Below are 25,113 nucleotides of genomic sequence, written 5' to 3'. Positions count from 1 at the left end.
CCCCTTTTCTTATTCTCTGAAATGTCAGGTGTAAGTGGAGGAAGGTGAGAACTAGAGAGAAGGGGAAGGGAGGGCAGGAGCCTGTCTGTGCACACACAGACTTGGAGAGGGTGCAGGGGTCAACCCGCAGGAAGACGAAAATGCCATCATGGAGCGACAGCTATGAGTCAGCGAGACACAGAAGCCACCTGATCAAAGGGTCATCGAATGAGTGAGCGATGAGATGGAAGAACTGACTACTGGATAGATGGACAGACAGAACAATGGCTGGCTGAGGTAATGGATAGACAAATGGATAAAGGATAAAAGCAGAATCTAACAAACAGTTTTTTCCAAGTAGAACCTATAAAAGTCAGTAAATTTGGGGAGTCCTTTGGCCCAATACTGATTTTTCTTGCAAGAAGGAGCTCTTAGAGGTTAGAATGACAAAATAACCCATGGCGTTAGTCACTGTGACCAAAGGAGCCTTTATCAGTAACCAGGAGGGCCCTGCTGCACCCACCTGTCCTCCGTGTCCCTTCATAAGGTGACCAGTGGTGGGTCCCAGCTTTTCTGGGCTGTTCTGTGCTGCTCTCCTGGCTCTCAGCACTCGGGGCATTGCCGCCTCCTGTAGGTGGGCCCCTCGGTGGGCCCCCCACCCCGTCCACATCTTCAATGTTGCCCCCATTGTGCTGGCCAGCATTGCAGTCCTTCCTCACTCTGTGGGAGGAGAAAGGCTTCAAGGACTCTCACCCCAACATTTCCAAGAGCCCTGAACGCCCCACCACATTCATGTCTAAGTCAGGATCAAAGACCACACTCTACAGGGAAGCAGCACCCCTGGGGTGCAGGTGGAGAGAAGGGCTTCTGTTCCCCAAACCTCGGTGTCTAAGACATGGACAAACAACACCAGGCTGAATCAGCTGCATCTCAACCTTCCACAGGAACCCTCAGCTGTGAGGCTTGAGAAGGAGCTCTGCCACATTCAGGCAAAACATCTTAGGATTCATTCCAACTAACCAGAGACATTATTACAACCAGGTAAGGAGACTTATTGGATGAGAGATGAGTGCCAGGGGACTACAAGCCTGGTTCTCTGTAACAGATGTGGAACAGTTACTCCTGAAGACCCATAACCTCTGCATCTGCAAGAACTCAAGCCAGATTCCCAGGCTGTGTGCATGTGAGGGGAGTAGATTCCCTTCTGTAGGAGGATTCCCACTGATTCGTAATCTGAAACTGCTTGTTGAAACAAATGACCTGTCAGATGACACTTGGGTAGAGCAGTTTCAATCACAGGAGAAAATAGTGACCCACAGTGGAATTCTAACCAGAAGTATGAGCTCTCCACGCCCACCCCCTCCCCAGCACCTAGACAAATGCCTTTGTTGTCAAGACCCACCTTAACCACTTGGTTCGGAACCACGTCCTGATGCTGTCCAAAGTGACAGGCCCGCGCCAGATGTTCTTCAGCTGCCTGTGGGTCCCTAGATAGGATGTGGTTAGGGGGGAGACGTACATGGGGTACCCCAGGGGCTGATCACAGGAGGAATTAATCAAGTTTCGTAGGACCTGCTTATTGTTCTGGATGCTGCCACGCTCTGGGTTTCGGTTGCGAAGGAATATGAGCTCCTGCTGCTGCCCGGCCCAGAGTCCTCGGACACATTCTTTGTTGACCTACAGGTCGGGAAGGAACAGGGGAGAAATGCAGATGGCGTGTGCTTTCCAGTCTGTCAGTTTAACCTACAACAAGGGAGCAGGGCTTGGGGTCTGAATATCTGACTACAACACTTTGGCCTAAAGCTCTTTTCATAGTCAAGCCAGAATGGCAGTCTTACAAGATGGATATGATGCCATTTTCATGGGGACACATAGCAAGTAAAAGAAAGTGAGTTTTTGTTTCAGCCCAGTGGTTTGAAGCTAAATGAAAAGAAGAATCACTGGGAAGGAAGTTCTCAGATCCGGGAATAGGTTATTGAAGAAAGGTCTAGAATTTTAGAGAATTAGAAAGTGTTTAAAAATAAGCTAGATCCTGACCTTCATCTACATGTGTGTCACCAGGACTTCTTGCCAAAGCCCTCGCCTACATACTGGTTCTCTGAGGTGGGAAGTGGCCCGGCAGGGGAATGCAGCCCCGCCTAGTTCCTTGGCCCACCTCTGCTTGCTGGCCAACGCTCCTCCGAAACTGTCTCTCTGCACAGAAGATGCTGGCACAGGGACTCGAGTGTTGGCACCAAGTGCTGTTCTATTTCTTCTCACATATCCCCCAAACTGGAGACTCATGCCAAGTGGAAGTATGGCCACTGTACCTTGATAACCTTGAAGCTCAGGAAGCTTCTGTGGAGCATGATGACCTTGTACTCGTCGGTGCCCTCATCCACCACATGACGCAGAGTGAGCAGCTCTTCCTTGTTGGAGAGCACCGCGCCCCTCCAGGCCGGGTCGCCCTCGTGGCAGATCACCACTTTCTTCTCAAAGGACTGGATGGCCTCATAGAGGACCCCCGGGTCTTCATACTCATCAGGACAAGTGAACTGGTCCTGGGGGAAAGAAGTCCATCTGTGGGCTCCATGAGGACCAGAGAGCTGATCCTTGGGGAAGTGTGCAGATGGCGACTTGGCCAATGACCTGCAAAGCCAAGTCCACTTCCACGTCTCCCTCTCTGCCCTACTCTTCTTCTGAGCCCTGAGCTGGAGAGAGGATATCTCCTCATCCCATTGTCCTAACTTCCAGAACATACCTAGGGAAAAAGCTCCATGGCTTAGGTTCCTGTGACTTTCCAAAAGAGTTTGGGCAATTCTGATATGTCATTTCCTCTAGGCTATTCCCCTCTTCCATCCTAGTGGAATATCACCACCTCCCAGCAGTTCTTGAAGGCAAATCACCACTGGCCGAAGTTGAGAATATCCAGATGGCCTTAGTGCTCAGTAAGCTACGTAAAAAACCCACCCACAAATGTCATGCCAAGAAAGGGGACCATATTTTTGAAAGGTCATTTTTTCTCCTAATGTTTCAGGCATATACTTTTTTAAAAAATGGATTTTTACCTGGTGAAGCTTCAGGGACATCCTGATAGCTGGAGCGACAACTTTATGCAGTAGGTCCATGTCAGCAAATACCCACTCATCTCGTGCTGTTATTCTGAAGTCACCTTTGAAGAGGGTGTGAAGACCATACAGGAAAGAATCCAGGCTGTAAAATAAAGTCCGAATGACTGTTCATTCACACTGAAGATATGGTGTTCAGAATCCTGTCACTTTGAGCAAGTCCGAGTCTCCCATTTGTCACGTCAAGAATGGTCTTAAATCTGTAAGCTGATCCAGCAGGGATTACGCCTGACCCTGCAGCCCACATTCAGACCCTTATGACAACTGGTGTAATGGTCTTCAGTAATTTTAGGAGCCACCAAAGTACTTGATCTCTAAATGTGACAGTAGGGATCCTGGTCAGAACTGGCCTAACATGTACACACTCCGTTAGGGGCTGCAACAACAGGCTAATCTATTCCAATGATCCCGCCAGCTCTCCACTTCTCAGGCGGGACAGGGCTAACTGTGGAACAGCCCAGGCACTTGTACTTTTCTTCTTTGTCTTTCTGGATATCACTTTTGGACTATGTTACTCATAATAAAACTGGACTCTACCACAATATGGAGAGAGAAAATGAAGCCAAATGAAATCTCAAATTGGTCATTTGGAGTCTCAGAGAACCTCCACTTCCCAATCCTACCCTTTTGTTAATGACTAGTGGAAGAGGCATAACAGAGAAGGTTAAAATGAATGACCGGAGGATTTTTCAGGATTATCCAGGTTTCTATGTTTCTAGGTTTTTCCTTCCTTGCTTCCATTTCCTGCATGTCATTGACATTGCCTGGATCAGGAACATGAGAGCCGCTCAAGGGAAATCTTTCAGGGTCTGGGTCCTTTACCTTTTGGATGAACATAGGGAATCTGGGTTTGGGACAGCGACTCACCCTGTATTGTGAGGAGAGGAAGAACTGTTCTCTTTTTCTCTATTTCCATTAATACACTCGATCACCTCCACCTCTAACGCCCTGGCCTCTGACATCCCTGAGGGGTGGTTATGAGGCAAGTGCAAGAAGCAGCACCTCTGATAGGGTGGAACTGGGACAGAATGCGCAGGAAAACGCACGTGAAAGAAGCTCTGAGGATGGCTGCTCATAAGGATTTAATGAGTTGGCTCACTGAGCAGGACTTTTGAGTCAACACAGCACATTAGACCTGCACATCAGGGAAATAGTTCCACTGATTGCTATTTTAGCATTTTGTTGCAAAAAGTACCACTATCGTTAATTTCCTTCTAGAACTCCCTTGAGAGAGATGCTGAGGCTTTCAGTCAGAGCAGACTGTGGGAAACGGAAGCAGCCAGGTGGGGCTCAGGGTGCTGTGGCCCGGGGGAGCCCAGAACTTTCCAGAAAGAGTTCCAGGAGGCAGCCTTCCTGAAATGGCTCCCCCCTCACACAACAAAGACTTCCTGCGGCTGCCTAGGAAGCCCCAAGAGGGGAGTCGGAGGACAGCAGAGCCAGGCTGCAGGAGGGCGAATGCCAAGTGAGGCTTTAGAATAACGAGTACTCTCTGCGTCAACTGAAAACATTTGAAAATGCTCCTGTCGTCAGTCAGGAGCTAAGTACTGCAAAGGGAGAGCTGAATCATAAAGCGTGAGGGGCTTTCTTCCGGAAAGGATTAGAAAAGCCACATTGCTGGCCCACACATTATGAGAAAACACCCCTCTAGTTGTAGGGATGAGATAGTGGCAAAGGTAGATTAAGGGACATGCCCGATACCCAGAGCAACATCGGCAGACAGAAGAGAAGAGTAGGCATCCCAGGCACCAGGCTGCTGTTTGCTCCGGGGCACATACAGGACAAGCACAGATGGCCTAGTTATCAGGAGGGAAAAAGCCACTTCCAGGGAGCCTCGCTACAGGGCAAGCATTCCCATTCAAGGTCTCCAACAATAGATGCTTTATTGTCATTTCTATTTTCAGAGAAAAATGACACATTGTGATGCTTAATGCTGTTCCATTAAAATAATTCTCAATGTAGAAAACAAAGCCTGAAGTAGAATTCTAAGACTGGGGAGATTATCCCCAGCACCTCAAAGGTAAAGGCATCCTAAAAGTTAAGGTGTTTCATTACCTGCCTTTTATCCTCAAGGGAGTGAAGAGGAGGAGGGCATAAAGTGTGACAAGCTGGGGATGGCGCTGAGGGGAGAGAGCAGAGGTCTCCAGGACACCTGCAGAGCGTTCTGATTTGGAGCTTCACAGGGCTTTGTTTTTTTATAGCTCTGCTGAGAGATGAAGGCTCCCACCCCCAGGCCAACAGCTGGAGTGGAGAAATAGTATTCCATCTGAGTCAATCAAGGTTGGCCTTCATTGGGACGAAAGAGCCACCACACCGCCCCCCTGCTCCCTCCCTCACCCCACCCAAGGACGTTATTGAAGCAGGTCATCTCATTCCATCCATCATAGAGTTTGTTGGCCAGGCCACCAGCAGTGCAGGGACAATCGTGTCCAGTTGTGTGGGATTATGTAGCGGACAGGGGAGGGTAGGGTCCAGAAGAAACTTGACATGTGTGTAACCATTGTTAGAGAAGCAGATTCAAGTGTGGAGACACAAAGACTGTGGGGCCGAGATAAGCATGGGCTTACATGGCACTATACACGTGCTAGAAATTTAATACATAAAAACAGCACAAAAATATTACGCCTTAGTATGATGATGAGTAATAGGTACTTGAGTGCATTTTCTTTTAACTGGAAAAGGCTGCTATGTATTGCTTAGGCTGGAATACTGCACCACTCAACCCAAGAACAAATCTATCACTCTGCCCTCCGCCCCAATCCATTAGAGGGGACCACGTCTGCACCGCTTCCTTGTTAGCCCTCCGCCCCTATTCTGCAGGCCTCAATTCTTGTACCACAGAGTCAGGACTTGAGTAGTGATCTTGCCTTTGTAGCTAAGAGTGTATTTGTGCATGTGTCTGTGTGTACACATGCATGTGTGCATGTTTGTGTGTACACAGGTGTGTGTTGGAAAGAATATTCCAGCCTCTGCTTCAGAGTGACTCTGCACCCCCAGCAGACACCAAACATACAGCTGGGTCTCAGTGATTCTCTGATTATGCTAACTCCTGTTTTTATCTTTCTGGTTCCTGACCCAGCTTCCTATTATACGATGACATACCTGCTAATGATGCATACAGATGAGAGGCTGAGGCTGTCAGTACTTAAGCACAGTTGTTCACAACCTTCCTGGAAATGGCCATTTTCTGGCTCTGGCTGTTGCTTGCAGAGCCAGCCACTGCCAATACCTCAGCTCACAGTTTGCCCAAGGCATATGCTTTAATGGGTCCAGCCCATTCTAGTATCCTTACCCATCACCCTTCAAGGCAATGACGATTTGAGTATGGCCAGTTGCAGCACAGGTTGTTTTCTCTCTCTTATCTCTCAGCTTTCTTTATCCACAGAGGAGTCCTCATAGCTCTGTTCTAGCCAGAGATTGATTATGTCCCTCGAAGCCTTTCTTTTGTTCAAAATTACTAACCAGTTCAGCCCAGTTATCACCTGCACCCTCTCTCCCTGGTTCTCAACTGGAGGCAATTCTGGCCCCCAGAGGATGTTTGGCAATGTCTGGAGACATTTTTGGATGTCACAACTAAGGGGGTGGGGCATTGCTACTGGCGTCTAGTGCGTAGACGCCAGGCTGGGATGCTGCTACAATGCACAGGACAGCCCTCCACAACAAAGACCCCACAGCCCAAATGTTAATAGTGCCACTGCTGAGAAACCCTGCTCTTTCTTAAAAAAAAAAGAGAGTACCATTGGAGGATACAGATTTTAAGTTTTGGACAATGGGGTCATTATCTTGGATCCAGCCTTAATGAATCCCATGATTTAGAGGGAAGCAACTTAAATGCTGGGATAGTTTCTGCAAGACTCACAGTGGGCTCTCCAGAACAATGACAGATTTATTCACTTTAAGTAATTTCCAAACAGACCCATATACCATGTGTTTACAAATCGGCATTGTGAAGAACCTTCTGTCGCAGCGTACTGCCATAAATGGTGAGCATATGCAAACAATTCAGTGTCATTTGCAGGCTGGGTTTCCCCTGCTCACTGATTAGTAATGGAGATATTAGCGAGTACATGCTTGTTACCTAAGTCAGTATCCAGGCTCAGAAAGCATCCCCACTTAGGGAGCGGCAGCATGCTTCACATAGGCTTTATTCTGCTCTGTGGAATCCAGCAACTATGCACTGGTTTCACCGTCAATTCCATCCCTCCCGACCACGCTCTCTTGCTAAAGCTCCGCAAACAAAAACAAGGTCCAGGTCACTAGCACCACCTCTGAGCAACTAGAAGTGAGGCAGAGAAGGATGACGCCGTGCATTTGTCTGGCGGTTTGTGGATTACTAAGTGCTTTCCATTCCATCAGTTCATCTCATGCTCACGGATGCCTGTACAAGATATATCACTATAACCCTTTCATATAAGAGGAAACAGGCCAGAAAGATTTGAGAACGAGGATGAGACAGGTGGCAACAAATATGCAGTATCTCATGCCACACTGAAGAGCACAGCAGCAAACCCAGGGCTGCCTCCTGCCCACCTACCTCTCTAGGAAGCAGAGTTGCTCTAAAACGTGGAACTGGAGTCATGTTCCTAAAGACGAGCTCAGAAGTTGGTTAGAATGAACTAATCGCTTCAGTGGAGCCACATGGTAAAGATACCACGAGAGTGTAGTTCTTGAACTCACCCCACCTCACCCTGCCGAGGTCGGTCGCCAGCAATTTTCCAGCGTTTAAATTGTTATAAATACTCAGCACACATCCTGAACTGACAATGAGTTAATAATTCTTTCACGCCCTCTTTGTCCAGGAAGTTACCCCAGTGGCTCTAAAATCAAACCAACTCCTGGTTTGGGCCCCAAGTCTCCCCTACTAGTAAAGAGCACTCAGAAAGAAAGCAGTGGTGTCTCTCAAGTAGCTCCAGGGTACTTGACTTGATTCTAGAGTTCCAGTGCTGCACGGAGAGGCAGCACAGGGCCCAACAAAGCTGCAGGGATGGGAGCCAGAAGCTCCAAACCTAAGCTTTGATCTTGGCTGTGATACTTGCTGTGGATACTTGGGCAAGTCTCTTGTCCTCATCACCTATTTCCTTCTGTGTCCATCCTTAGGATCAAGCATGCCCAGGGGTATGTGGAGGCTGGGTGAGGGGCTTGCTAAGCAGGATTCTGGAATCTGGGCATGACTTTGCCATCGTAAAACACTGCACAGATCACTTCTCTGTGCTTGGGTTTCCACGGTAAAATAGGGCCAATGACAGTAGCTACCTTGTTCTCCCCCACACCTTGAGAGAAGACAAAATGCGTCAACTCACGTAAAGCACTTAGCGCTGTCCCCAATACATAGTGAGCGTATCGTAAATGTTCACTGCTATTTTTATTTTTATTTTCACCCTGAACTAGTACATCCAGGCAATATAAGCTTTGGATATAAACCAACGATGTTTATATTGCAGAATCTCATATAATCATTAGAAAGCAATCAAGTGGCTCAAGGATTTCAGCGATATTATTTCAAATAAATCCAAAATAAATTGTGAAATCATAATTCCCGAGCAAGAAATAATTAAAAGATAAGATTTGGTGAAGAGCTTTTTAAAAACAGATTTGACCTCATGGTATTTTGACACCCCACAGTTCTACCCTTCTGAGCCTCCATATCAACAGGATCAGCTGCTATTATCTAGTGCAAAATGCTTCCTAAGGCTGTCCTGAGGACCAGCGTCAGGCTGGCAGCAGAAGAATCAATCACACAGCAGCTTGTTCAAAATCAAAAATAGATTTCCAGGCTCAATTCCCAGAGACTCTAATTTGGTGGTGTGTGATGGGGCCTGGGGTCTATATTCTGATCAAGCTGCCAGGTAATTCTGAGGTGCAATGAGGTTTGGGGCTCATGGGACCAGAAATCCTGGGTCTCCTAAAGGTGTCCAGACATTTCAGAGAAGCAAGGGAGCTGGGAACAGGAGCTGAATCTGGGCACCAGGCCAGGGTAGGCAAAGACTTTCCCACACAGTGTTACAATTGAAATTCTTGCTCCTTTCTCTAGGTTATACATTTTTTCTATGCTTTAAACTTACTTATTTTCCCCATGCTCCAAGATTCTGAATTTACCTTGACAACCTGACTTTAATCTCCTACGTCAGGATCTTGTGTCCTGTTTACGTTGTCTATTTCTCTTCCAGGTTCTGATTTCTGAGTTTTCAACCCCAGTCTGGCAAGTGGACCTTAATCTCTTCTGCAAAATGGTCCAGTATGATGCCTGGCACTAGTTTGAGGCCTCATCTCCAACAGAAGATTGGGAGGAGACACTGAGATATGTCCTGCATTTCTGAAGAGCACTACTTTCCTCAGTCCACTGTGGGTGAGAGGGGTGGGTAAATGATAGATGTGACTTCAGACCACAACAGTGACCTCCTGCCACCAGGTCACATGTCAGGGCTCTCAGCCTCCAGCATAGGGCCTGGCATAGCCCATCTATGGCTGGCTTGTCTGCCTATCATTTTTCAAGATTACATTTATCTTGACATTTTCTATCTCCTTGGAAGCACAGTCTACTCCAAGAGTCAATAAAATTTCTTCTTCAAGCAAACACGTTGCTGCTATAAAACGCAGCCATCTTATCACCTTTTATCTCTACAAATGGAGCATCAGCCAGGATCCACTCATTGCCTTTCATGAACTTAAGGACAGTAATAGAGCCATCTCTTAGCCTCTGGGGTCAGTGAAACAATTTTGGCTTCCTACTAAAACATCCCTTTATATCTGTACGCCTTTCTTCAGTGGGAGACACAGTTCTCCAAAGGAGATACACTCCAAACTACAAATTAAAAAAATTATCAGTGTTTGCTTGTCACCTCCACATTAACCCATTCAATTTCCATAACATATCAATATTTTAAGACATTTTTATACTCTTTTGCTCACCTGCATTCAGCTTATCATTTAAGATGATTCTCAATTTACTCATCCTCCCTAGTTTTGCATGCACATATTTTTCTTTCTTGAGAATTGTCCATCAGAGTTACATCACCAGTGTAAAGTCAAAATATTTCCCCAACAAATCCATCAAATGAAACAGAACAGCTTGTGACTTATACTAGGCTGCTGAATAAGACTTACCTGGGGAGTCAGTGTTCAGAAATCATCTGTTACTCTTTAACATTAAAGATATGAGAATGACTTGTTGGGCCTCATAAAGTACTCCTAAAGGCATACTCCTGATTTTAAAATTATACAAGGATAGAGTGCACACACACACACACACACATCATGAGTCACTCATACTTTGAATATAGATATAACTACACTAAATAAAATATTAGCAAATTGAAGCCACCATTGTATAAAAAGAATACTATATCATGACCAAGTAGAGCTTTTCTCAGAATTGTAAGGATGTTTCAGCATGAGGAAATATATTAATGTAACCCATTACATTAATAGATTTAAGGAGAAGAATATCATCTGAATGAGTCCCTAAATTTTAAAAGAATTCAACATCCTTTCCTGATAAGAGCTTTAGCAAGCTAGAAAGAGAAAGAAACTCCCTGACTTGATAAAAATGGTCTAACAGAAACCCAAAACAAACTTTATAATGCTAAAATATTATGCTTATTCCCATTAATGTCTGGAATAAGGCAAAGATGCTGTGGTAGGCAGAATAATGGTCCCCAAAGATGTCCACATCCTAATCCCTGGAACCTGTGAATATGTTAACTTACATGGCAAAAGAAATTTTGCAGATGTGATTAAATTGAGAATTTTGAGATGGAGAGATTATTCGGGGTTATCTGGGTGGGCCCAATGTCATCACAAGGATCCTTATGTGAAAGAAGGAAGCAGGAGAGATAGAGTTTGAGTCAGAGAGAGTGTTGAAGATGCTACACTTCTGGCTCTGAAGATGAAGGAAGGGGCCACAGGAATGGAGGCAGCCTCTAGAACAGGGAACGGATTCTCCCCTCAGAGCCTAAGAGGGAACACGCCCTGCAGACACCTTGATTGTAGCCTAGTGAAACCCACTTTGGACTTCTGACCTCCAGAACTATAAGATAATAAATTTATGTTGCTTTAAGCTACCAAGTTTGTGGTAATTTGTTAAAGCAGCAATAGGGAACCAACACAGATGCTCACCTCCAGCATTGCACTGGAGGTCATAACATTGCACTCCAATGTAATATGAAAAAGAATTGAGTATAAATATTGGAAAGAAAAATCAAAATTGTCATTATTTTTAAATATGTCTTTCCACCAGAAAATCAGAGAATTAATTGAAATATTATGTTTATAATGGAGTTCAGTAAAGGCACCCAGAATAAGATCAAGAAAAAAAAAAACACTTCCTGTATATCAGCAGTAACCAATTGGAAAATGCAATGGGAAAAAAAATTCTATCCAGAAGCACAATAAAACTATAAAATACTTAGAAATAAATCTATTAAGAGACTACAAATCTCCAAAAAAATGATAAAATTTTACTAAAAGACATTTAAAAACACGGAGTGATTACAAAGATAACACCATATTATTGAATGATGTTTATTTTTTTCTCACATTAATCGGTAAATTCAATATAATCTCAATCAAAATTCCAACACAGGTTCTAATAGAATGTGATTCTAAATTTCACCTGAGGAGAAAATGAGCAAGACTGGCACCCCACCACAGAACTATAAAAGACAAGAAAAAAGTAAAGACAGGACTAGACTTATCAGATATCAAAACAATATATCACTCTAGTAAACAAACAGTATGGTTTTGTTGCAAGATTAGAGAAATCGATCACTTTAACAGAAGTGTAAACGCAGAAGCACACCACTTATGTATGGGAATGTAGTATATGGGGAAAGTGGTATTTCAAGTTAGTGATGATTTTAACTAAGTAACTGACTAAATAACTAATGATGAGCTACTTAGCAAACAGTGTTGGACTATCAGCTATCCATTTGGGAAAAAAATTGGATCCTATCTCCCACCATGTATGAAAGTATATTCTTTGTGGATTTCTTGGGAGCCAATCCTCTATGGGTATCATTCTCCAATACATCCTACTGGATGTGCTGAGAGTGCAAGGCCCAGGCCATTTCTCAGGGTTGAGTTTGCGGTGAGCATCCTTGAGGGATGAAGTAACATCTCTCTTTGCTATAAAATGGCTGGTTCCCTGAGCTCAGTGGTCTTCTCCTGTAATGGAGAATGGGTGCTCTGCATCACCCTCGTGGGCCTTGGGGGCAAGGAGACCTGATACAAATATGCTACTGCTCAGCCTCCTGCTGTGCTGTGAGAAATAAAGTCCTTTGTCTCTGACCCAGGATCTCATGTCCTCTGCCAGAATCCATGAAACAGTAACAAGGTAGCTAATAAGTGGAGTAAAGTCAAACCCCAGGACCTGACAGGATTCAAAAACTAAAGAAATAAAACCATAGAAGTATCAGAGGAAAACAGAGTCTACTATTTTTATATCCTGGAGCTGCAGAAACATTTTTAAGAAAAACACAAAATCCATAAATTGTAAAATAAAATTTAAAAAAAGATGTCATAGATAAAAATAAAAGACAAATGCACCTTGATAGAAAATATTTTTAACACATACTAATATCCTAATATGAGAACAGCTCCTCAAAATCAGAATAGCTAACAAAAATGGGTAAAGCATATAAATAGGCAGGCAATTCACAGAAAAAATAGGTGACCAATAAATATGTTAAAAGATTCTTACCCTCACTATTAATAACGGAAATGCAAATTCAAATAAGAATGAGATAATTTTTTACCCATGAGACTAGAAAAATTAAAAAAGATTGAATATCTGGCATTAGTGAAGGTATGGCAAAACTCTTGGTGCTCGGTGAGCGCAAAAACTGGGACAGCTTTTTTGGAGAGCAATTTGACTATATCTGTAAAAGTTATGTTTAAAAATTTTTGAGCTCTGGAACTAGTTTTTGCAAGCAAAACCATTTATTGAATTCTAGCGTAGAAAACGTAGAGCACAGCTGTTTGGTTGAAGCAGAGGTGGGGGCCCTGTCAGGCTCCAATCTCCCCCTCACACTGTGTCCCTCCTCACTCCCCACAACATATCCAAGTCAGCACTTCCAGGACTTCAGACAGCGTGTAAAATAAGTTACCTTTTGTAAGACAAGGACTGAAATGAATGAAATGAAAGCACATTGTAGGATTTCGCTGCGGTATGGTCGAGTGAAGCAGTCCCAGATAATCAGATCTTCCCCTAGAATACCAAGAGTATTATTCCCAGATTTATCTCATCACTCTGTTTGGAAAAAGTAGAGCTGACACTGAGAATGAGAAACTGTTTGAAACAAAGAAAATCCCATCAAAACAAGGTTTAAAAAAGCAGCTGGTGAGCATGGTGCTTAATCAAGGAAAAAATAAATAAAACAGACCAAGCAAGAAACACCTGGGTGAGGAATATTTGAACAAGTTACCCAAGAATAAGACTGAAGGAGTCTGAAAATAGATGGGAACTGAAAGAGTGAAATCTTTGAAGCATTTTATTTGCAATTTGTAAAGAAAATTTGAAATTTATGAAAACCCTCAAATTGATCAGACAAAGGACCATCTGCCGGGATGCTATGAATATTTGAAGACTCATTCTGTGATTTTGAGTCCAAAATCCTCTGAAGCCCTTCTCAAACAATATTCTCTATTTACGGTTTAATAAGGAGCCCCCTCTGGGAGCCATAACACACTGTTTTACAAAGCCTATCAACGAGCCTTCTGCTAGACTTTCAAACGATCATTAAATTTAGTCCCAGACGACCAGAAGAGAAGTGCTGGGGTCTAGTGTGAGGCTGGAAGCCCGTCAGCAGCTCCCTAGAGTATTTTCCTATAACAAGTATTAACTCAATACTTTAAGGGCAAGTCAGTTAGCATTTCTCATCTGTAAATAAAATCATAAAATTCCAAGAGGTGGGAGTTGAGACAGTAGCTGATGTCACAAATTCTAACTACCTCAGTTCTCACCTTTCCCTCTCAGCAACTCAGGGCTCTAGAGAGAAATGAAGAGAACTGCCAACCACACCTCTTCACCCTTTATCAATTCACAACACGTAATTGATGATGCCTTTCCGCAACTTGCCACCGGTAATGACTCAGCCGTCCCAGTCCCCGGCAGGAAGGGCATTCGGAAACACAGTCAACAAGTCTCCCTGGGCTTGTTTACCTAATGGCAGAGGCTGTGACAAATATACAAATAACACAAACCTCACTCAAGTCAAATATCAAAGAGCTCCTTTTGTAGAGTGTCATATCAACAATACAACACAGAAATACTGACGAAAGTCCAAGTAGAGGAGAAACCAGTGAGGCAGTCTAGACAGAAGAACTCTTTCTCATTTAAGGTCCCGGGTTCTACATGGTTTGCAGCCTGGGGAGCTATAAAACATCTGTGGGGTCCACCTACAGAGGTTCTGATGTAATTGGTCTGGACTTGGGTAGGTCCTGGGCCTCAGAGTATTTAAAAGCCCCTCAGGAGATTTTAATGTGCACTCATCGAGGTGATTCTAATGGGCATGCATCATTCAGAACATCTAGTCCATAGTGCTAAATACCAAAGGAGAAGTCTGAGAAATGGCATCGATTTGGGTGATGAGAAGGTGACTGATGAAATTCATAAGATCAGTTTCACCGGAGGGCCAGCAGCAAAAAGCAAACTGGCAGTCAGGCAGTGTGGCCATGAGAACAGTTTCATTTGCGAATGAAAGTTCAAGAGCTTGTTTGTGAATGCAAGAGAAGACTGAGTGATGGAGGGTGAAAGGGCCAGGAGTGAGTTTAATTTTGTTTTTGTTCTTTAAGAAGAGAAGCTCGGGCTATTTACATACAGAGGGGAAGATCTGGCAGAAAGCGAGTTGGAAAAAAACAGAAGGGACATCCAATTAATCAAAGCTCCACTGAGATAGGGCAGAGTAGGGTCTGGACTAGAGCACAGATGTGAGGATTTTCTTTTGTGAGGAAAAACAGGGAAGGGGAACTAACATTTATTGAGCATTAATTTTGCTAGATACCAGGCTAGCCACTTCATATGCACGATTTCATTCAGTCTTCCCAGCAAATCTGCAAGGACCCTTGTAACATAGAAGGCTCTAAAGCAAGAATTTGGAGTTTTGACTGTTTCATATTAATGCCATTTCCAAATCGAATACTGCAAAAGATCACAGTGATCAAAAAAGTCTTCTCACAGGCCCAACATGATTTACTACAGAAAGAACTATCTAAAAGAAGTACAAGCAGTCCAACTCTAAAATAAAGAAAATGATTGACAGAAATCTGTCAAAAGTATAAAATGTTGGTGCCTGTACCAACTGTCCCCCAGGTACCTGATAGCCATATTGTGAGCGGCCGTTCCCAGAGCTCTCCTCCCCAGGATGCACAGGGCAAAGGACAGAGTCACTAAAGGAGAGTCCTCGTCACTGTCCAGGTGCTTCGAAGGCTGAAAGAGCAAGGATGTTAATTTAGCTTTCACACGGGTTCCAACACGCACCAGCACAGAGTCATAAACGTAGAGTTACAGGAGGTTTTGCAAGTCAGCATCGTGGTCATCGAGTCCCCACTAAAATGACCAGAGGAACGGGGAACTCTCTGCTTCCTGAAGCAGTTTCTCTTGTGGCTGGACATGAAAAAAAATTAAAACGAGGATGCTACTTTAGGGGAGAAGATGGGCTAACATGTGGCTTTCTGACCTAATTCCCTGGAATTTTGAATATGGTACTTCAGGTCATGAAGACGGTCAGAGCTTACAGTCAAAGGAATGCTCACCTTACCACTATCCACTGCCACCTTAACACTATCCAGTGTCACCTTAACACTGTCCAACTCAGGGGAGAGGCATGTCTAACAGGGAAAGAAGTACAGGAATCATGTGCAAATGAGGGTTTTCTGTTTCCCTATAATGAGGAGCCCACTGAATTGACCATAAGTCCAGTCAACAACTAAATTAAGGGAGTCATCCAAAGCCAGAAGAGGCAGAGGGAGATGCAGAAAAAATTTAAAGTCAACATATCTTCTGCAAAAAAACAGAAATAATTTTATGAAGCAACTAATGAAAGAGGAAAGCCATCACGGGGATAGCCAAGAATATCAATAGATTCTTCCAATATCTCAATCACCTGAAGAGGCCTAGCAGGGGTTAAGATATCAGCACCCATTCTCCCTGCGGAATCTGGAGAAAGCAGATTCTGCCACCTGCTCTTCCTACCACCTGTTTTTTAATCACTCATGAAAAAGTCAAGGACCTGGGCTAGTGGCTTAATTTGCTTTACCCTCTAGAGGTCATATGACATGCTTCATCAATTGCCGAGGGGGGTGTTTTCAACTTGCATCTACTGCCTCCATCAACAACACATTGATTCAGCTTTTGTTAAATCCTGAGAAGCAAAGTCAACCGCCTCCCTCCATTTGCTTTCTTCCCCTTTCTCCTCCCCGTCCTCCTCCTCCTCGCCTGCCCTCCTCCTCTTCTTTTTCTCAGCTGTCATTGTCCTTGGTTTCATTTCTAAGAAGCTGCATTCATCTGCAGAAGTGTCCTCAGCACGTGAGCAATAATGCACAACAAAAATCACTATGGAAGTAACTTGAACCATCTGATCGCTAAATAGAATTTGCATGTCCACGATTCCACACCTTCAGTAAATCCTCTGGATTTCAGCACAGATGTACTCTGTACGGAAATCTCAAAAAGTAACTTCAAACAAAGAAGTTTCCAGAGGTTTAAAGCTAGGATAGAAGCTTAAAACTGCACTGACCCTGGGCACAGCATAGAGGGAAACATACCTTCAAGGCTCCTTCATTGGAGACATGGTATGTGAATTCTTCTATTTAATTTTGCTTAATTGTTAAACAAACATTTATCCAAATACCAACATTTTTTCTCTCCTCTATTTTATTATAGTCTACCACAGAGTCTAAGAAAGACATGGACTTTACAATTTTCCTTGTTTTTTAAACTTAGATTCAATGCCTCCAGCTCCCGCCTCCCTTACCTACCTCTTGTCTTTTCTGAGCACAGTACTGAATCCATTCTAGATAAACATTACAGTAGCTGGCTCGTGTTATCCCCTGGAGACATGGAACGTAGTCATCATCGATGTTAACGTTGAACATTGCAAGGTCACGCTCAATGTAATGCCACTTGGCAAAAGGCTGCAGGGACTTCAGGAGTGATTCATTTTTGATCCAGGAGAGGAGTTTGGGGGACATTACCATATAGTATATTATACTCTGCAGAGGGAAAGCAAGATTTTGAGCCCTTACAGCCATTCTAAAGCCAGAAAGACTTTTTATTTACTACATCTCATAAAGTAAATCAATGTCAAGGAAATATGAGACATGAAATCCCCACATGTGATATCATTTGTATTTCCTGCTAGATTTAATGCATAGAACCCACTTGAAACATTCTAAAGTGTCCTCTCTTAAGGGTCTCCATAGGGAAGTGAGAAGAACAGAATGCTAACAGAATGTATCAGAACAGAATTTCTGTGGTGAGAAAGAGTGACAGCCAGCCATCTCCTTTCTGAGGGAAGCATACAAAGGCACCGTTGGGTTACTGCAGGCTTCTGTGGATGCCAGGCTAGGCTGATCCAGACGAAAGAGACTAGGACAGACCCTCTTCCGGGGCCCCAGCCAAAGAGCACTTAATGAATTAAAACAACATAGTTTTACGGAAAGTATTCATGATTTAAACTGTTGTAACACACATACACACGTAATGTTGGGTGCCCAGACAGTGGACATCTGTGATGCGTTCAAAAATAACCCATGTTTCCCCTCCATCAGACACTCCACTTATGAGTCCCAGTTGGGGAAAATGATAGCCTTGGGCTTTATTATTCTGAGTCACAGCTTTATTGAAGGCCATCTTGTAGTTTTCGAATGAATTCATCTTTCAAAAAGGCTAGCACCTGGCCTGGAGAAGTAAAAATGTGACAGAGAAAATAAAAACCCAAGTCTGCTGTGGGTACATCAGCCACAGATGGAAGTATTTGCTGAGGAGTCCCCTCCAACCTTCACTACATCTTCATTTTCTCAGGAAAAGGGAAGTGGCACTCAGCGCCACTGAGGCTGAGGCGGATCCTGGGAACTCCGCTTGCGTCTCATCTGGAAATCATGAGCCACAGGAGGGGTGGCGTTTGACGCAAGGAGGCAGTGACGCATGTTCCCGTAGAATCAAACCCTTAAATGATAGCCTTCTCTGATTATAAAAGCACATTCTTTCCAAGTGAGAAGACAGACAGTAACCCACAGGGAATGGACGTGATAGGGCTTAGGAGACCAGGCCTGTGAAAGATAGCGGGCAATGAGGCCCTTTTCTAGGCAGGCTCTCCCATCCTTCCTACTCTTCCTCCCTTTGGCTGCGACAAGAAATCTGGAGCTCCAAGGTCGGAGGTTGCTGAGACGTCTGGTTTCAGGCTATTTCAGGAGTTTGAGCAGGTGAGCAGACAGACACATGTGGTCTCTGGATTCGGGCTAAACCACCGCAGACGCCTGACTCAGCCTCTCTCTGCTGGGAGGACGGAGGGCGGCCTGGACAGTGGGAAGGCTAATCTGTGCTCACGGTGTGTGGCCTTCCTTCTTTTGAGCGTATTCTCTATTAGGCTCCATAGTGCACCTGACCCCAAAATGCGGGAGCAGGCAAAGTGAAGTCCACAGACAATAAGCAGAAGTCACGTGTTCTCCCACCTTCTGCAGCACTGCACCAAGGACAACAATGCTGGCCTTAAGAAATCCCTTCAGTGCAAGGAGCAGGGAGAGAAGGAGGGAAGAAGGGAGGGAAAGTGGAAGAGGCCAAAGTCAGCGGAGGTGGCAAAGACAGAAGCGCTGACAATGCCCACTTTTCATCATTGTTTTGAGGTTTAAAATGAGACAATGCATATGAAGCACTTAGCACTGGGCCTGGCACATGGTACATGTGCAAGAAATAATAATGACAGTCACACTTTTGGCATCCGTGACTTATCTACCCAGTAAGCTTGAGGCACAGGGTGGGCAGCAGAAGCAGCAGGCCAGGAGAGGTTTGGAGCAGGGGGCGAGGGGACGGGATGGCATTAGGGGACAGGAGACAGCTGAGTCTGTGGGGTCACCAGAGTGCACATCGAATACTCAAAAATGTAAATTCTGAATCTACTTGCTGGCAGGATAATTTAAAGCTTCTATGAGGCAGGCAGTTTAAGGAGTCGGTCCAAAGTTACAAGTGAAAGAGGATCTATGACCATGACCAAAGGCACAGCTTCTCAGCTGACAATTATAAAGGGTAAAAAGAAATTTGGTCTGTCTGAACATCTGGCTCTGGCAAACATCTGGTCTAGTTTTTCCCAATATGTCCTAATCACGTGTACCAGACAGGAATAACAAACAAAACTCGAAAGACAATTTACCTTTTCATTCATTTCTAGGGAGGAATGAAAATAACCCCTCGAGTGATGAAGTCAGCATAGTTAACGAGGACTTTGAATTCCAGAGGTTAAAACGTCCTCCTCTAGGTCTGGCAGAATCTTGCAGTGTAGGCTTCAGAGGACAACCCCCTGGCCCCATGCTCCGTTCCCATGCCTGAGGGACTCAGTACCACTCCTCTCACCGGGAGAAAACAGAACCACCCCAACTAGGTGAAAACCGTACCCATTTCCACTTTATTTAAGCAGAAATTCTGTCAGGGAGACAGAGTCAATGAGCAGTGTGAAATCCTTCAGAATCTGTCAGGATGAAATGGCTACAACACTAAGTAAAATCGATAAGTAAGGATGTGCAAATGAACTGACTGCGTAGAACTGGATCCGTGTTGAAAGCAGGACCTCTTCTGCATTAATTCACTGTATCTGGCTCCTCCAGCAAGGATTCTCCTGGTTTCACATTTTAATTGTAGATCAGCATATTCTATCAGACAACTCGCTCTAGGAAGGGTGCCCTGGCAGGCAGACCAACACGTCAGTTTTTTCTCTCCTCATTCTGCAAGGCAGGCGATAAGCGCGTCTCCTTTTGGAAAGAGCTGGGCAGAAACAATGGCAGCAGGAAAACCAGGCCCTCACAGAAAGCTGATTTCTGGACTGCTAACAGGATTTTACACACTAGTAAATGGAGGAGAGACGGAGGAGACACCAGGGAAAACTTCAAGTCGTCAGGAAGGAAATGATTTCAAATATATTCACAGAGGGCAGGGAGAACTGACCCAGTTTATTAGGAGATTAAAAAAAATCCTTTTGTGTAAAGGAATTATTCCAAGTGTTTCTTCCTTTTCGCTTTGCCTGTCCAATAAAAGAATGAAATTGAACTCTTGAAACTTGAAGGAATTGAGAGCTACAAAGGCAATTTTGTTTACCAAGTAGCCAAGGCCAAAGAAGAAAATATTCATTTGTTGTTACCCTAAAATGCTGTTTCTTCTCAGTCCTGCAATATCCTTTAACTAACAACACCAGAGGAGTGAGTGCAGTTCTGAGCTGTCTCTCACCGGAGGGTGGGAGGCACTGAGTGCTGCGTTCAGAGAAAGCCTCGAACTAACAGGCCTATTGGTGCCCACGTGAATTAACCAGGAGGCACCGGAACCTCGAGGCCCCAGCCGACCCCAAATCTCAGCCCCTCCTGAGCGCTGATCTGGAGTTAAGAAAATTCTGTTTCTGCAGAACACAAATATGTCTGTAGTGGTTCCCAAGCTGTGTATCAAATCACTTAGGAAACTTATTTTATTTGTTTTTGGTGAGAAAGATTGGCCCTAAGCTAACATCCGTTGCCAATCTTCCTCTTTTTCCTGAGGAAGATTAGCCCTGAGCTAACATCTCTGCCAATCTTTCTCTATTTTGTATGTGGGATGCCACCACAGCATGGCTTGATAAGCAGTGCACAGGTCCACACCCAGGATCCAAACCAGCAAACCCCAGGCTGCCAAAGCGGGGCACGCGAACTTAACCACTACGCCACCGGGCTGGCCCCCTTAGTAAACTTATTTTAAAATATAGGTACTCGGGGCACTCCCCAGGCCCTCAGAATCAGAATTTCTGGGTAAGACATGGAAATCTGTAATTATCTAGCTTTCTAGGGGAGCCTGATGCCACCAGTCAGCTCTCGGCTTGTGAAAAGCATCCTGATAGGTAACAGACCATCGCACTGTATACCTCTCCTCCCCACCTGAAATTCTCATCTTAGTATCACTCCCCTTTCTCAGAAAACAGAGTTAAGGGCATTGTTTTCCCACAAGCCCACTATTACCTGGCAGATTCTGGGGGCCTCTCTCAGCTCTCTGCCATTTGCACCATCCTGGATTGGTTTATCAGATTGCAAATTGTCATTTTAGAAAACATATAGGGGATTGGGAGGCACATTTCCAGGAGTTAGGAGAGGAAGAATGTGAGTATCAATTACCAACCCAATGGAGGAAGACATCAAAAAGCAGGTCCTGACATGGGGCCTCCAATGCCTCTGGAAAAGCCAAGAGGGTAAATCCAGAGAGGGCACCTCATCCCTTCTCTCTCCCTTCTCTCCCACTCATGGTGCCTGCTGGTCCCATCATGTGGGGCCAACTCTGTCCACATGACTGGCCCATGGAAAGGCCATTTATGGGGAGCTCCAAATTCACAGAGACATAGTTCAGTATTGAACCCCATTCTCGCCACTAATACCTGGAGCAGGTTGCTCAGACCCTTGCCTACATCTGGATCTTGTCCAATCAGACTGTACGGCCTGGACTCCAGATTCCACATTACCTGGAAACTTCGTTCATTCAGTCCAAAAAATGCACCGGGCACCTCGATATGCAAGTCATCACACTGAGCCCTGGAGACCCAAAGAGGAATCAGTTGTGTGTGGTACCTATGCTTAGGGAGTTTCCAGAAGTTGAAGCAGAAAAGATTTCAGAGAAGGGGAGGTGAATGTCAGCCACCCCAGGACCCCAGGGCAGCTTGGAGCATGCAGAGAGTGTGAGGAAAGAGAAGCAGGAAGAGGATGCAGCCATGGAAGCGGGTAGGGGTGGAGAGCACAGAGAGTGTATGCACGAGCACGCATAGGAAAGAGGGAGGCGGAGCGGAAACCCAGACAGAAACAACAGTGGAGGGCTCTGGACGGCAGAAGAAAGAGTCTATCCCTATTCTTGAGGCAACAAGTAGATGTTTGACTCCAGGCCTCATCCAACTGGCTCGTCTAGACCCATACTGCTGGCCCCAGCTGTCCCCTCCAGAGTAAACTCCTGGCCACTTGCTTCATGAGCCTGCCAGTCTCCTTGACCTGTCAGCCCCTGAATCCAGCCCTCCTGCAATGACTCCATCCTGTTGCCACCTACGAACTAAAGGGGATACTCAAGGAACACTTTCTCCCCTGTTTGAGGGAGACACCAGAGAGAGCTGGTTGCCATTCAACATCTGTTTTCTCCTTCCATGAAAACACAATTTCTGTCCGAGTTCATGGCTGCCCAGAACACACTTTCCAGACCCCCTCAAAGCTGGCATAGGATAACTTTCTGGCCAACGGGATACAGCAGGAGCATACTGTGGCAACTTCCAGGAACTTTCTTAAGTTCCAAGGGCTGGTGCATGCCCTTGGTCTTCATTTTCTCTGTCCTTTTGTCTATCCATTTAAGCCTGGAGCTTAAGATGGGGGAGACACTTAAAATGGTGGAGCTGGGAGTTGGAAGGAACCTGGGTCCCTGAAGACTTCATAGAGCAGAGCTACCATACCAGCCTTCATTTATAAGTGAGAGAAATATACTCCTCACGTGTACATGCCACTGTTATTTCATGACACGTGCCAAGTCTAATACCAGTTGATGTACTGAGTTTGCCTAGAATTGACTCTATATGAAAAACTTCTTGCAGTGTCATTTGTAATGGCAGCAGGGACAAACCACGGAAGCACGAGGTCACAACTCTCTGATTTCCCAAATTTAGGTAAAGTTAGGCAAAACATTTATAGTTTTGTGTGAGATTTGGATGTAAAGTTTTGCATGCCTCTAGCACACACGAAGGTGGTGAGTATGAACCGCTCAATCCGTTTTAAATATTCTGCCACAGAAAAGGGTTTCACAAACATTTCTTGTTGCAATCACCTTGTGGTGTGATAATTAAGAGTTATTTAACCTGACTTTCACAGTCTGTTTTCTATTCCTTATAAACTTTAGCAGCTATTGCTGCAGACGTTGGAGCTCCCCAAAGTAGCTATTTCAAATTTCTAAACATCCTCCTTTTTAGTTGGTTGAAACTCCTGAACCTTCTGGCACCCATGTTATCTTTTTATTTTGTATTTTCTCATTTCTGCTGGACCACCCGTCTCAGCCTCACCTGGGAGGGAGTCTGGGGTCTCAGATAGATGAGCTTCCTTGTCTTGAATGGCATTAAAACGTGGACCCCTCTGAGGACCGTCCAGGGTTTCCACCATGCAAAGTGCTCCCTCAGAATAGGAGCAACCTCAAAGCCTTCCTCAGCCATGGCTGCTCTCGCCTGTCCCTTCCCCTTAGAAAACACTTTTGCTCCTACTGTCACTCTGCATCCTTGGTCTCACATTTGCTCTCCGGGAGACTTATTCCAAACCAGCACGCTTTTTTTTTTTTTTTTGTGAGGAAGATCGGCCCGGAGCTAACATCTGCCAATCCTCCTCTTTTTGCCGAGGAAGACTGGCCCTGGGCTAACATCCGTGCCCATCTTCCTCCACTTTATATGGGACACCGCCACAGCATGGCTTGCCAAGCAGTGCATCGGTGCACGCCAAGGATCCAAACGAGCGAACCCCGGGCCACCGCAGCGGAGCGCGCGCACTTAACCGCTTGCGCCACCGGGCCAGCCCCCCAAACCAGCACACTTTCTGAGGTTTAATACAAGTTGGGCAGAAGTGGGTACTGAGCAACTGAAAACATATGCTATTAGTTCCCACATGAGTGAGGAGAAAAGGCTGTCATAACTAATCCTGAGTGGATCCTTCAGCTATATTTTTTAGTTTTTATCATCAGCTTCAAAAAATAATTCTGGTTCTAAAGTGGAAATTTGCAGAGCATCTAAATTGACACTTATAACTCGTAAACACTGAGGCTTGGTAATATTTCCAGGATGTTCCAATTTATCATCACCATCATTACAAGTAACTGATTGCTGTGTCAGATCTAGGTAAGAAAATGGACGGCCTGTTAGTCTTTGGGCTTAGAATATGACTCGGGGTACGAACCTCAGGCTAAACGAAAGCCCTCGAGGATTTTTCATTAAACCAGTGGTTCCCAAACCGTTCTGGGCCTCTGATTCAGAAGCTGGAGAGAAGCCTCACAATCTAGCTCTCTACGAGGTTTTTCAGGAGCCTCTTGAGCCAGCCCAGCACTATTACTCAGACAAGCGTATGGGCCTCCGAGCGATACCTTAATGTAGTATCGAATGAGGATCCTTCGGAGGTCAAACACCTGCAGCATGGTAGCCGCGTTGTTGTCTATGATGCTGTAGCCCTCCAGGATGTACTGCGTGCGCGTGATCTCCCAGGTGAGCCAGCGGAGGTTAAATGCAGCATTGCAGGACAACAGGTGGGGCAAGTGGCCCGGTTTGCAGCAGCAGCAGCCTCTGTCATCCTCGTCGCCTTCCATGATGGCTTCCACCTCTCTCTGCTGGCAGTAGGTTCCTGACAGAGCACAAACAAGAGGGAAGTTACACAAGAAGTCCTGGGATAACCTTCATTTAGAATGGATTTTCCCTTTGCCTTCATTAGAGATGAAGAAGCTGAAAGGAGTCTAGGAATCAGGAGATTTATTTAACTCTTAGTTCAAACAGCACCCCCAAATAAGTCACAATTCTCATAATCATTAACTCTTTTGCTCATTCATATTCATTCTAATTCTCACCTCCTCCCTCATTTTTTGTGTAAGAGGAGACACACTCTCATGGTAATCACGAACACTAATGGCTGAAATGCAGGATGGTTATAGCCTTGAGTTCCCCTTTCCAGAAACCTGCAAGTCAAGGCCGAGCAGATAGGATGCCAAAGAAAGGTGGCAGGTGGAGACGTCTGCGAGCAACCAGGTGCAGGTTGAAGTGTTACCAGGAGGGGGGCCCTGGAAGACATCCACTGCCAAACATGACTGGGAGCAGGA

General features: G+C 45.0%; 1 protein-coding gene across 1 annotated transcript in view; it reads right to left on the bottom strand.

The window, feature by feature from the left end:
• The window catches only part of PCNX2 (pecanex 2), a 302,893-nt gene that overhangs the window by 11,330 nt on the left and 266,450 nt on the right, over positions 1-25,113 (bottom strand). Inside the window, exons 26-32 of the mRNA XM_004432376.3 lie at positions 24,391-24,644; positions 17,058-17,291; positions 15,395-15,507; positions 3,027-3,171; positions 2,289-2,519; positions 1,382-1,656; positions 503-699 (exon numbers count right to left, since the gene is read on the bottom strand). Coding sequence (XP_004432433.2) covers positions 503-699; positions 1,382-1,656; positions 2,289-2,519; positions 3,027-3,171; positions 15,395-15,507; positions 17,058-17,291; positions 24,391-24,644 — 1,449 coding nt within the window. The remainder of the gene's footprint in view (positions 1-502; positions 700-1,381; positions 1,657-2,288; positions 2,520-3,026; positions 3,172-15,394; positions 15,508-17,057; positions 17,292-24,390; positions 24,645-25,113) is intronic.

Source organism: Ceratotherium simum, chromosome 6 (assembly GCF_057802395.1).
Source record: "Ceratotherium simum simum isolate JZ-2026a chromosome 6, ASM5780239v1, whole genome shotgun sequence".
Taxonomy (NCBI): Eukaryota; Metazoa; Chordata; class Mammalia; order Perissodactyla; family Rhinocerotidae; genus Ceratotherium; species Ceratotherium simum.
The sequence above is the reverse complement of the archived record's forward strand: the minus strand, read 5'-3'. Positions and strand labels throughout refer to the sequence as shown.